The sequence below is a fragment of the Aulonocara sp. 'chitande type north' Nkhata Bay genome, linkage group LG5 (genome assembly GCF_057382095.1).
Source record: "Aulonocara sp. 'chitande type north' Nkhata Bay isolate Kocher_YH1m ecotype deep benthic linkage group LG5, A_spYH_male_GT1.1, whole genome shotgun sequence".
Classification (NCBI taxonomy): Eukaryota; Metazoa; Chordata; class Actinopteri; order Cichliformes; family Cichlidae; genus Aulonocara; species Aulonocara sp. 'chitande type north' Nkhata Bay.
This window is the reverse complement of record NC_141348.1, coordinates 4,662,006-4,674,056: the sequence shown is the minus strand read 5'-3', so window position 1 is coordinate 4,674,056 and position 12,051 is coordinate 4,662,006. Positions and strand designations below refer to the sequence as shown.

Below are 12,051 nucleotides of genomic sequence, written 5' to 3'. Positions count from 1 at the left end.
CTGCAGACAATAACATGATTTCTTTGCTGTGGTGATTTTATTCCACTTTGGTAAAATGGGAAACCATCATTTCTTGCTGTAATTCACACATTATTCCAAGAGCCTCAACACGAGCCTTGTAGTCCGACCATATATAGACAAATCAATAGTTGTGTTTGTAACAGCTCACGAACATGAATCGTTCCACATTACTTTAAAATCATTGTAAACTAAACTGGAATAAATGAGTGTTTATATATAGTTTTGTCTCAGCTGTTCATACACAGTGTTTCAGTTCTTATCAGAGTCCCACCGTCTCACTGTGGTGAACCTTTAGCTCTGTTGTAAGCGTGTTGTTAGACCAGGTTTCCCTCATTTAAAAATAATCTCTCATTAGAAATGGACATGATGTCTAAGACATAGAAATGCTTATTATGGGTTCACTTGATGTCACTGAAAAGATGCACATGGGTAACGTGCAGGCCGTCCAGCTCCGAGGTTTATCTCCTCACCTCGAGTCTGCGACACTCTCTCCGTGTCCTCTCAGATAAGGGCGCGCACATTTCTGCACGATCTTCTAAATTACAAAGAGCGACTCACAAAACAGAAGCTCACAAAACACTCATCACAAACCAAAAATGGCTCCACTGAGCGTCAAACTGTCACCAGAATTACTGATAATCTAAAGACTCACAGAACTCATTTTGTCTCATTGTGTCTTAGTTTGAGACATAAGTGCATGATCATAATACTGTGTAGTTAGATGAGACAGAGCTGATGCTTGCTCTTAATTATCCTCTTCATGTTTCCCGAGCCTCAGCAGTGGAAGCTACCATGGATAGAAAGACTATGACTCATCTTAAATCTCAAATCTTTGTCTCCAAAGAGCTGCTGATGTGTCCGATATGATCCACAAGCTTAAACTAGGATTATTATGGCGTTATTTTTGTGCCACTATTCTGAGCGCACGTAAAAAAAAATTGCAGGTGCAAGTGTTGCATTTTGAGGAGAAATTTATTTTGAGCTTACAAAAGCTGAATTTGAGTGAACAAAATTCATTGCTGCGTGCAAAAAACGTATTTCAGTGTTTGCGCTTATCCATATACACACACAATAGCACCCCCTCTCGCTCAGTTTTTTCATTTGCGCTTGCTCGCAATGTGTTGCTTGCGCTCACAACATTCTCTGCTTCGTACGCTCAACTCTCTGTACACCGTTATAAGTGTGCCACAAAACCAACCAATCACAGACTTGGTTTCAAAAATTCTGATTGGCTCTTACGGTCTCCAATCAGCTCGCTAGCTACTGCTGTCCGGAAACACTGTCCGAAATGTAGCTAAATCCAGCTAAAATCTCTTAACCCCCAATTTGCGGATAATATCTTTAATCATTTTATTTTAAAATATATTATTTTTTAAGACTATTGTTGGTGTAGTAGAATGTAGTTGCATCATACAACCATGCCAACTGACTAATTTTTCCAAATTATACTTGAGTAGCTCTCTTTTATGTCGTCGAATACTGAATAGCAGCACGAAAAGAGCATGTCCCGGCCACATGTAAGTAATATAAAATCATTTTGTTAATTATTATTCGCTTGATAACTGACGTTAGCTAATTTGCAAACTATGCAAACTTGAAAAATGATGTACCTCATGTAGTTTGTTTTATGGGTTGTTTATTTTTGTCTGAGATACATCATTTCATTGTACTTGTCCATGTTCCTTGCTGCTTTTAACAGGACATACTGAGACAGCAAATGATGCATAGACTCCTCTCTAAACTGGAAGCTGCTTTAAACCAACAACCACTAAATCTGGATTATTTGGAGTTCTTGACTCGTCATGAGCTTGTTCTGTTTGAATCTTTCTCTCAGCAAATAGGCGGTCTGTCAGAGATTACAGAGGCTCTACAAAACGTTCATCATCTGGTTCAGTGTGAAATTAACATCAGCTCTGTGGCCATTATTGAACTGGAAACAGAAGTTGGTCTGGGACCTGGCCACCCCAAAATCGTACTAGAGAGAGAAAGACTCAAGAATTTGTTGGACATTCAGCTGCCAGTCAGCTGCATTGCTAAATGTCTTGGTGTTTCAAGAAGAACAATCTACAGGAGGATGCAAGAATTTGACTTGTCTGTGAGAGGAACATACAGCACAATGAATGACCAAGAGCTGGACAACATCATATCGGCTATCAAAAATCAGATGCCAAATGCTGGCTATCGAATGGTTCAAGGACATTTGGTTTCTATGGGTCTCCGTGTTCAGTGGTGGAGAATGATGGCCTCCATGCATCGAGTTGATGCTGTAGGGATCTTCAAACGGATCACAGAACTAGGCTGTGTTGTGCGAAGAAGCTACTCGGTGCGAGGCCCTCTCTCCCTGGTCCACATAGACACAAATCACAAGCTAATAAGGTAAAATACCCACTTATATAGCTCTAACACAAGTTGGGCAGAAAGATGCACGTTATACTTTAAATCTGCTTTAATCAACCTTATCTGATAGGTCTTTCAGTGTATTTATAATATTTTAAAAAGCACTTGATAGAGTAATATTAAGTAAAAGGAATACAGGATGTGTAACAAAACCAGCAATATTGTTAATTGTAAATTTTCTTGAGCAGTTATTTACACTTTGTATATCGATATTTTCCATGATAACAAGCCTATCAACACATAATATGTTAAGTGCTCCAGAAAACTTAAAAAAAATCATGACAAGAGAACTAAAATATTTAGTCTCATTGAACTTATAAACATATAAAAATGTTGGTATTATTTTCAGCACACCTGACAAGTGTCCAGTTTAAGTCAGTGGCAAGTGTGCATACTGAAAAATGTATTTTCAATGTCTTACATGTTCTGCAAATCAAGCCTTAGTGAGATTGTTTTCCCTCTGAAACAGGTACAATGTTGTGATCTTTGGTGGAGTGGATGGCTACTCAAGGAAGGTAAAAGTGTAACTGTTATGTAGAATATTTGGTAGTTTTGAAATGAGAGCTTTATTAGGTTGTTTTTTTATGAACATCAATTATTCAGCAAGCCAACATAGTGGACGATTTGCAATTATTATTTTTTTAAATTTCTAATCAGTTCTTTACCAAAAAAGGTTAAACTAAAAGGCCATTTTCATTTTTTGATAAGTACTACCAATATTGATGTATAGACTACTCAAGCTTTGAATTATGGTTATGAACGTAGAACCGTACAATATTCCTTGAACACTTATTATGAAACTGCATTATTAACTGAAAAACTATACATGATCTGAAACCAGATCTTTAATTTTCCATTTGTTTTTACTGCAGGTCCTGTACTTGGATGCAGCAACTAACAACAGGGCAAAAACTGCATTCTCATTTTTCCTGAGATCAGCCCAGCTTCACGGCTTGCCATCAAGGTTTTATGCCCTGATTTAATTTATATGCTAGCAACAAGTATCATTAAAGAAAACTTTAAAAATTCCTTAAAAATGTATTTTTATCATAGGGTTAGGGCAGATCAAGGAGTAGAAAACCTGGACATTGCACATTTCATGTTTGCCACAAGAGGAACAGGGAGAGCGAGTTTCATATCTGGAAAGAGTGTCCACAATCAGAGGTTAGTCTTTTGATGTTTTTTATATTATTATTGACTGCATGGGTAGATTGTTGTAGCAGTTCTGATATTGATTTGAAGCATGAAATACCTGAAATCCAAATTCAAATGTATTTACAGAGTAGAACGACTTTGGCGTGATGTCTGGATTGCAGTCACTAGCAAGTACCATGATATTCTTCACTCACTCGAGGAGGATGGCCTGCTTGACATTTCAGATGTCATTCATCTTTTTGGTGTCCACTACATCTTTGTCCCTCGACTCTGAGCAGATCTTGTCACCTTTGTTGGAGGATGGAATAATCATCCCCTCAGGACAGAAGGTGGTCTCACTCCTGAACAGCTCTGGTGTATGGGACATCTACAAGAGCTGGACGAGGGCGAGAGACTTGAGGTACCAGCTCATAATCTGATTTTTTTTTTTTTTTTTTAATTTAAATGTTGAATTTCAAAATTTTAGTTAGCAGTTAACTCTGCTCTTCTGAAATTAACAAATTAAAACACTTGCAGCACATCTGGGAGATGCTTCTGGTGATTTTATACATTCTTGCTTATCAATTACCACTAATCTAAATTACAGTAAGAAGAACATGAAAACAAAGGCATTCTTTTTAAATTGTTGTATTTTAATGGAAAAAACGCTTACACAAAATAACATTCCTCCCAAAAGTACCTATTCTGGAATAATGACCATTATATATGTTTGTGGATTTGAAGGAGCTTCGGGATCCAGGCATTGACTGGGAGAGTGCTGTACTGCAAGAAGAATCTAACAGCACAGTTGTGGTTCCTGAAGTTGAATGCCCACTGGATGAGGAAACCCTGGAGGGGCTTCAGAGAACTATTAATCCCTTGGAACATTCTGAGTCACACGGTCGTGACCTGTACATACAATTCTTGCTACAGGTGTCAAACCAACAGTGACACTTAACATGGACGTGAAAGTCAACGTTCTTTTAAGTTCTCAAATACTGGATTTCTTTGCTAAAACATTCAGATTACAAGTAGACAAGCAAACAAAGCACTTGCTTATTATCTATCAACGTAGGACCCTACACAAAGTTTTGAAGTCTTGTCATTTTCATGAAACGGCTACGAACATCTTAACAGCTAATGTTTACAAACATTTTTACTCATTTAGTTTCCAAATTACAAGACAACAATGTGTTAAACTCTGTGGAATCCACCACCATATTTAACTGCTGCACTCATTATGGTTTTAAACACTGTGTAAGTGTCCAGATGCTGCACTGGAAAAGTCACAGTACAAGTGCATGCACTCACAACTGGGTAACAAATGGAGTGATCTCCCAGCCGCTCCTTACATTCATGGTCAAACTTGCATGTTATTTTGAAATGTCTCTTTTCATCAGGAAGGATGGGAACATGGGACTGGCCGGTCATCCACTGGAGCACATGGTGGACAGCAAGAGACTCTGATTTTTCACCACCTGCACCGCCTGTGTTTCCATCTGTGATGTTTGAAAATGTTTCTAAAGTCTTTTCTAAATAAAAAGCAATCTGGATTACAATGTTTTAAATTAACAACTAAGAATACTTTCTAGTGCCCTGCATGTTAAAGCAAAAATATTTAACAGATGCATACGGTATATATACAATACTATAGGTATATACAGCTAATACTATATAGTACCTGATACTTCAATCTCCTGCAAGAAATCTTGCAAAAAATTTATGATCTTCCTCTCAGTTCTCTCCCTAGATGTCCCTTTTTCACTGAAATGTGGTTGGCAGCTCATCATAATGAAATCAGCGTCTGGCTGTAAATAAGGAAATAAAGTAGATTATATTATAGATATATTGTTCATTCAAAACTAATAAATAAATACAGGATAACTACAGTACAGATAAGTGGACTGTCTTTGGATCAGACTGAAGCTGCTATGTTAATACTTACTTTGAGGATTTTCCCAGGAACAAACAAACTGTGGCAAGCTTCAGGATTTACAGCCATCAGCTTCACAAGACCATACAGTTCCATGCCCTTTCGGAGCTGCTGTAGCATTGGAATCAGTCTTGTTGTAGAGTGTAAGACAATAGCACTTAAAAATAAAAATAAAAAAACAAAAAGAAAAACTAGTTGGGGAGGGGGGGGGGGTTAATGATCTCTCTGATTTTTTCTCCCTTACCGGATCATGCTTTCCTTACTATCCATCTTTATCTGGTTTGTGTATCCACAGCTGACAATTTCATCAGCCCACATCATCAGAGACTGTATGTCTGCTGCATCTTCAACCTGGAAATGTATAATGTGAAAGAGGAAATACAGAAGGTTAAAAGTGTTTAAAAACACCATACTCATAATATATCATGTGCCAGAGCTAAACCAGGTGCTCACTTTGCGGATGAGCAGGGAAGATTCCACATCTGCAACATCCTCCTTAGACAGACAGCTGAAATCAACCTCTCCTGAGCAGAGGAAATTGTAGCACCATTCTTTGAAAAAGGCAGGAGATGGGCCTCCTTGGGCGAGGCTGACTGCAATTATTTCACCAACAGTTCTGTGTAGACAAATGATTATAATTCATTTTCAGGTAACATTTACAAAAATATCGGATGCGTATTAAATGTAATACACAAAGCTCGTATGTAACCAACCTGAAGTTTTCATTATCAAGATCGGTCAGAGAATACTTGGGGTTTTTGCCCTTGTTCTCAAGTCCTTCAAAGAATCTGCTTTCAATACCTGAAATCATGTCTTTCATACAAAAAATATCCGCATTTTTAAGTTATCCATTATTTATTGACACTAGGACAAAACAGGTAATAGGCAACTCACCACTCAAAAACTCTTTCCTAAGTGCTCCTGTATCCACGCCTGCCTCTCCTATGAAAACCACCCTAAGAACACTGGTGGGAGATGCAGCTTTTTTTCTCTGCCACTGGAGAATGCCTCTGTCTGGAAGGTCTTCTCTGTCCACACACAACTTAAATTCTGTTGTGGTGTCGACTTGTTGTTCAAGGCAACGCAATACATCTTCCACGCTTAACAAAAACAGGGTAGAAAACATCCTAAGCTCTCAAAGAAAAATAATCATCTTTAGATTAAAAGAGGCTACCACATTAAACGTGATTAGAAATTATTGCAGCATGTTCTGTGCAACAACCTTTAACAATAATTTAAAGTAGTGTGATCATAAAATGTTTTATATGAAATTAAACCCCAGGTATTGTGTAAAAGATCTTACAGATAATTTTAACAAATGGTTCTGCATAATAGTGTGTATATGAACTATAATAGAGCAAAAAGTACCTGTCTGTTGTGCATACTGAAGTTTGAGCTGGTGTCCCTGTAGTTTGGTCATTTTCTTCAGGCACCATGCATTGAAAGCTGATGACAAAACAAAGTTTAAAAAAAAATAAAATAAAAATACATATGTTTGCGTGGACTGTTACTGATTAACATTTTTTCATAAACGGCTGAAAAAAGATTACCTATCCCCACACAGACTCGCATGGACTGTGATCTCATCTTCAGGAAAATCCTTAGTGCATATTGGACAAATAACCTACAATTCCAAAAATGGGTACATGTTAGGCATAGTGGGAAAAAGATCATTACCGATACAAAATTCATTGTAGTTACTATGGTTTTTAGTAATGTGCTAGGTTTACCTTGCATTTGCTTTTCACAATGCATAACTCCGATTCCTGCTGAATCAAAAAACAGTAATTGTGATACTATATTATTTAATCAAAATTGCTCATTTTGATTTCATCAAAATTGTCTCACCTCATCATCAGTCTCATCAGGAGAGAATTTTCCTTTGCACATATTGATGTGTACTGCAAGCATCTGCAGAGGCATAACTTCATTACACTGGTAACATATCTTCTTTGGCATCTTTGAAAAGTGCTGTGAGTCGGGAGGTAGAGGAGATGTGTCTAATGTTTCCTGAAGAGGTACTATGTAAAAAGTGGATTTGCCACCTCCTGACACAGCTTTCAGTGTTTTGACAGAATATCCTTCTGTTTCAGGTGGAATTACAGTGAGCTTTCGTCGACCACTGCCACCTTTATTGACAGAAAAATAGCATAAACAATCAAGCAGCAAAAGTATCAACTACATAATCATAATGCAGTATGAGCACGCAAGAATGCCAAAAAAATACATAAAAACTGAATTAACAACAAACCTGTTGCCTTATGTAAGAGCCATTCTCCACAAAGATATTCCATTTTTGGAAAGGTTTCTTCCAGAAGTCTAGAAATCTTAGTTAAAAACACCGTTAAGCAGAATGGAACACTAAATGGACTGTGGCATATGATTCAGGCTAAATGTGTCTGCCAATGACTGATTTTAATACTGACTACACAAACTTACCTCTGCATGGTCACCATCTTCTGGAAGAGACACTGTTTGTCTCCCCATGCCAGCTTGTAGGAGTTCAAGCTCCTCAGCTGGCAAAGGTGTGTAGGATGTGTTTTTTGACAGCAAATAAAAACTGAGGCCTGTGGTCTTACTGCCTGCCTTAACAAGCTGCTTAGTAGATGTTAAACATCTCTTTTTACCACGGCTCAAGTGTGATTTGAAATATCCTGGAAATGATCTGTGGGATGAAAATGCATGAGTTTAAAAAATGCAGTGTTGCATAACATAAGGGTTATTGTTTAATAAAGTTATTAAATATGACATCAGTCCTTAATAGCACATTTTAATTTAAAAATCAATGTTGATAAATCCACAAACCAAATAACTTTAACAGAAAAGATTGCAAAAAGTTAAAATAAAAAAAACACACAAAAAAAGCAAAAACCTTGTCATCTCTTGCTGGATAGTCAGATTTCTAGGCTCCGGCTGCCCACTCTCTGTTGGCCTCCCTGAAGGATTTGTGGATATGTTGTTAAGCAGCAAAGACACCAGATTTCTTACTGCTGACTCAACTGCACCATTACCCTAAAAAACATGATTAGGATACACTGCCTCAGTAAGACAACTACGCTGGTAATTACCCATAAGGCTAGCTTAAACTCTACAGCTGCATCTGTAACTACAATTTCACAGCATATTAAACAGAAAGGACAGCAAATTACTAAATTCACACAAAAAAAATTAAACTCACCTGATACTGTGGTGTAGTATTATTGGAGCCATTGTTTGATTCTGCCATCTCTTCTTTAGCTGCAGAGTAAATCAAAAATCCCTCTATCTGCAAGAAGCGAGGCTGAGTGGACAGTGTTTCCGGACAGCAGTAGCTAGCGAGCTGATTGGAGACCGTAAGAGCCAATCAGAATTTTTGAAACCAAGTCTGTGATTGGTTGGTTTTGTGGCACACTTATAACGGTGTACAGAGAGTTGAGCGTACGAAGCAGAGAATGTTGTGAGCGCAAGCAACACATTGCGAGCAAGCGCAAATGAAAAAACTGAGCGAGAGGGGGTGCTATTGTGTGTGTATATGGATAAGCGCAAACACTGAAATACGTTTTTTGCACGCAGCAATGAATTTTGTTCACTCAAATTCAGCTTTTGTAAGCTCAAAATAAATTTCTCCTCAAAATGCAACACTTGCACCTGCAATTTTTTTTTACGTGCGCTCAATTTTTTTTTACGTGCGCTCAGAATAGTGGCACAAAAATAACGCCATAGATTATAAGTGTGTGCAGTGATGTGTGTGAAACCTCTGAGGACTCACACGTGTGTGCTTCAGCCCACACACACATATGAAGCACTGCGACCTCACACAGAAGTGTTTTACACATCCAGCCTGAATCCTGATCATTTCTACAGTTTATTAAGTTCAGCTTCACCTGAACATCAGTGATGAAGCTGCTCTGACTCCATCACAGCTCACAGCTGTTGGAACGAGTCAAACAATGAAGAAGGTTCAGAAACAGCTGATGATTTTACAGAAACATGATGCAAACATGAAAATGGACACATGATTTTTTATTAACAGACACTGTTTATGTTTCACTGTGCATGACGTCATCAACACTGACACCAGGGGGCGCTCATCACCAGCCTGAGGAAGTGTGATAATGGGGGGAGACGCAGTGTTGTGTGTACTGCAGTCGGACAGAAGGAAAAACTTCCTCCTGAAAACATTTCCATCCTTCCCAAAAGTGTTTGAGTCAAATGTTACAAATATATAAATACAATAAAACACAGGGTCTTACATAAAATTAGTGATGCAGTTGTGCACTGAGCACCTTTCCAATGTTCCTTCCTCAGATGAGTCCAGCTGCTGAACACATTAACATCTGTATGTAAATGTAGCCGAGAACCAACCTGAGCACTGCTGGGAAAATACAAAGGCAACCATCAAAGTGCTGTATTATCTTATTTATTCTGAATGTTGACTTAGATCCACACCACGATTTATGAAACTATAGAACTAAAATAACAACAATCGTCTGCTTCTTTAAAATTTCTTTCATTACATCAAACCAGTGAAAACTGAAAAAAACAAAGAGCTGTTAGCATGTTCAGACCAACTTTGAGACAGAGACTGTAAAGTTCTGCACTTTAAATCCTGCCTGTGTTCCTGCAAATGATTCACACTGAAAGTATCTTAGTTTAGTATTGAGTGAGCCACAAAGCAGCCTGATAGCTTTAAAACAGGAAAAGTAAATGAAATTGACAGTTTCAGTGTAGCTGGATCTATTATTGGGGGGTCATGACCCCCGTAACCCCGCCTGGTCCTGAGGTCAAATCCACCATCTTTGTTTCAGAGCTTCATGTTCTCCCGTGTTTGTGTGCGTCCTCTCCGGTACTCCGGCTTCCTCCCACAGTCCAAACACATGCAGTTAGTGGGGTCAGGTTAGCTGTGAGTGGTTGTGTCTCTGTGTTATTCCACCTTAATCAATGACTTCCTGTTAGCATGAAGTGCTTCTGTAGGACTGATGTCATTTTCATGGTTGGATCATTTAAATGAAGCTGGACTCAGATGCAGTAAATAAGCTGATTGATCATTAATGAATAAAGCTGGTCAAACACATCACGTGGACACATGTGATTGTGTGTTGTAGTATTGATCCCAATGCTGGTATCAGTCCTGGATCAATAACACTGGATGGATGCGTTCAGCATGGAGCCCTGAGCTGTGTTACAGACAAACATGGAAACTGACAGGTCTGTGTCATTCACAGTCTGTAACACTTCTAAACAACAGAGGCTGACCCAAGTGCCTCAGAGCCAGGCACGCTCACATCACAGCTCTCTAAATAAGCCAGTTTCAAAATAAGAGCTGAAAGCTGTGTTTGCTTGTGTTAGCTTATTATTGTGGAGACTAACATTCAGTGATCATGTGTTCAGACTCATAATGATTACTCTCAGAAATCCTGATCTTTGTATTTACTGTGTGTTGGATCAATAACTGAGATTCATGGTATCACACAGCTGTGCTGCTGCTGATGTCAGCACATCTGGAACAATACGAGGTATCTGCTACCAGACTGAGCAGGACGTGAGACCTGTGGACTGTTTAAAGCTGTCCCTCCACAGCTCACTCAGACCTGATCCACACCTCAGTGATATTCTCTGACTTCCTAGAGACAGAAACCATTCAGATCTGGGACCATCAGCTGACTGATGATGTCACACAGACTGTGTTTTTCAGGAACAGTGATTCTGATGTGAGCCTGCTAGCTGACAGCAGACCTGATGAAAGCACATGTTCACATCTGTGAGGACAGACTGGACTCTTTGACTGCACCTTGGTTCTCCTCAGAGTCTGTACAGGAGCATGTCCACCCCCACTGAAGATCTCAGTCACTGTGAAACATAGAAAGCTGCTTGTGTGGCCTCTGCCTCACATGTAGATACAGCTACAGGTTTCTCTGTCAGTCAGACTGAAACAGTGTCCTGATGCTGCATCATTCAGCTCTGTGCCCCAGTCAGCATCACTGGGAGCTACCAGTGTTTCTGCCCTTTTCCTGTAACACTACACTCAGCACAGGCTCAGCTGGTATCCAGTGTTGGACTTTGGCTTCAGCTGCTGTGATAGATCCTCTAACATAGATCAGCTCTGCTACATGTTGTTAGATAAGTGCAGCTGCTGTCATGTCCTGATGTTTCTCTGGCTCAGCAGCTTCTCCATCAGAGGTTCACATGGAGCTGATCCAGTATCTCCAGTAACTGTGTTCTGTGCCTCACTGGTTCATCCTTCTGTCTGTGTGACGTCAGTCAGATGTTGAAGTTAAACTCTGTAATCTTCACTGTGTCACAGAGTTCAGTGAGTCCCGTTATTCACAGTATCAATCAGATCATCAGAGAACAGCTGATCAGCAATCAGTGGTGCCAACAGCGCCTCCTGTGGTGAGAGGATGCAATAATGCAATGTAGCATTTTTCCACTCAACACTTGCAGTCATGGAAACTGTCTGTTGGATCTGTGTGACGTTGCTTTCTTGGTTAGAGTTCCTCACAAACGTCCAGATGATTCTTCTAATGAGGCGTCGACCATGTTTGCAGCTCTTTGGAAGAAAACGTCGCCCTTTGCCATCCTTACTT

The 12,051-nt window shown here is 39.2% G+C and overlaps 2 protein-coding genes and 1 pseudogene across 2 annotated transcripts in view; 1 reads left to right on the top strand and 2 right to left on the bottom strand.

The window, feature by feature from the left end:
• Positions 1-1,357: 1,357 nt before the first annotated feature.
• Positions 1,358-5,063, top strand: LOC147329739 (uncharacterized; annotated as a pseudogene).
• Positions 4,025-8,779, bottom strand: LOC147329738 (uncharacterized). Its single transcript, XM_086291020.1, has 15 exons — positions 8,664-8,779; positions 8,358-8,497; positions 7,925-8,150; positions 7,737-7,812; positions 7,334-7,614; positions 7,216-7,254; positions 7,036-7,109; positions 6,854-6,931; positions 6,380-6,585; positions 6,199-6,298; positions 5,939-6,101; positions 5,730-5,836; positions 5,498-5,642; positions 5,234-5,360; positions 4,025-5,051 (listed from the first exon to the last, which is right to left on the bottom strand). Exons 1-15 carry the CDS (start codon positions 8,709-8,711, stop codon positions 4,747-4,749), a joined length of 2,115 nt encoding a protein of 704 aa, XP_086147146.1. The 5' UTR covers positions 8,712-8,779; the 3' UTR covers positions 4,025-4,746.
• A 1,089-nt stretch (positions 8,780-9,868) lies between these two features.
• LOC147329737 (stonustoxin subunit beta-like) overlaps positions 9,869-12,051 on the bottom strand; it is an 11,586-nt gene continuing 9,403 nt past the window's right edge. The window contains exon 3 of the mRNA XM_086290873.1: positions 9,869-12,051. This exon is cut by the window's right edge and continues 1,193 nt beyond it. The gene's annotated coding sequence lies outside the window, so the exon portion shown is untranslated.

What these genes read in the sequence shown, in the direction of transcription:
- LOC147329738 (XM_086291020.1), bottom strand. Translation starts at nt 8,711, where the DNA reads ATGGCAGAATCAAACAATGGCTCCAATAATACTACACCACAGTATCAG. An exon ending in CTTCCCTGCTCATCCGCAAA is followed by an intron (nt 5,837 to 5,938) that starts GTGAGCACCTGG and finishes ATACATTTCCAG; the next exon opens with GTTGAAGATGCAGCAGACAT. An exon ending in AGTAAGGAAAGCATGATCCG is followed by an intron (nt 5,643 to 5,729) that starts GTAAGGGAGAAA and finishes TTTATTTTTAAG; the next exon opens with TGCTATTGTCTTACACTCTA.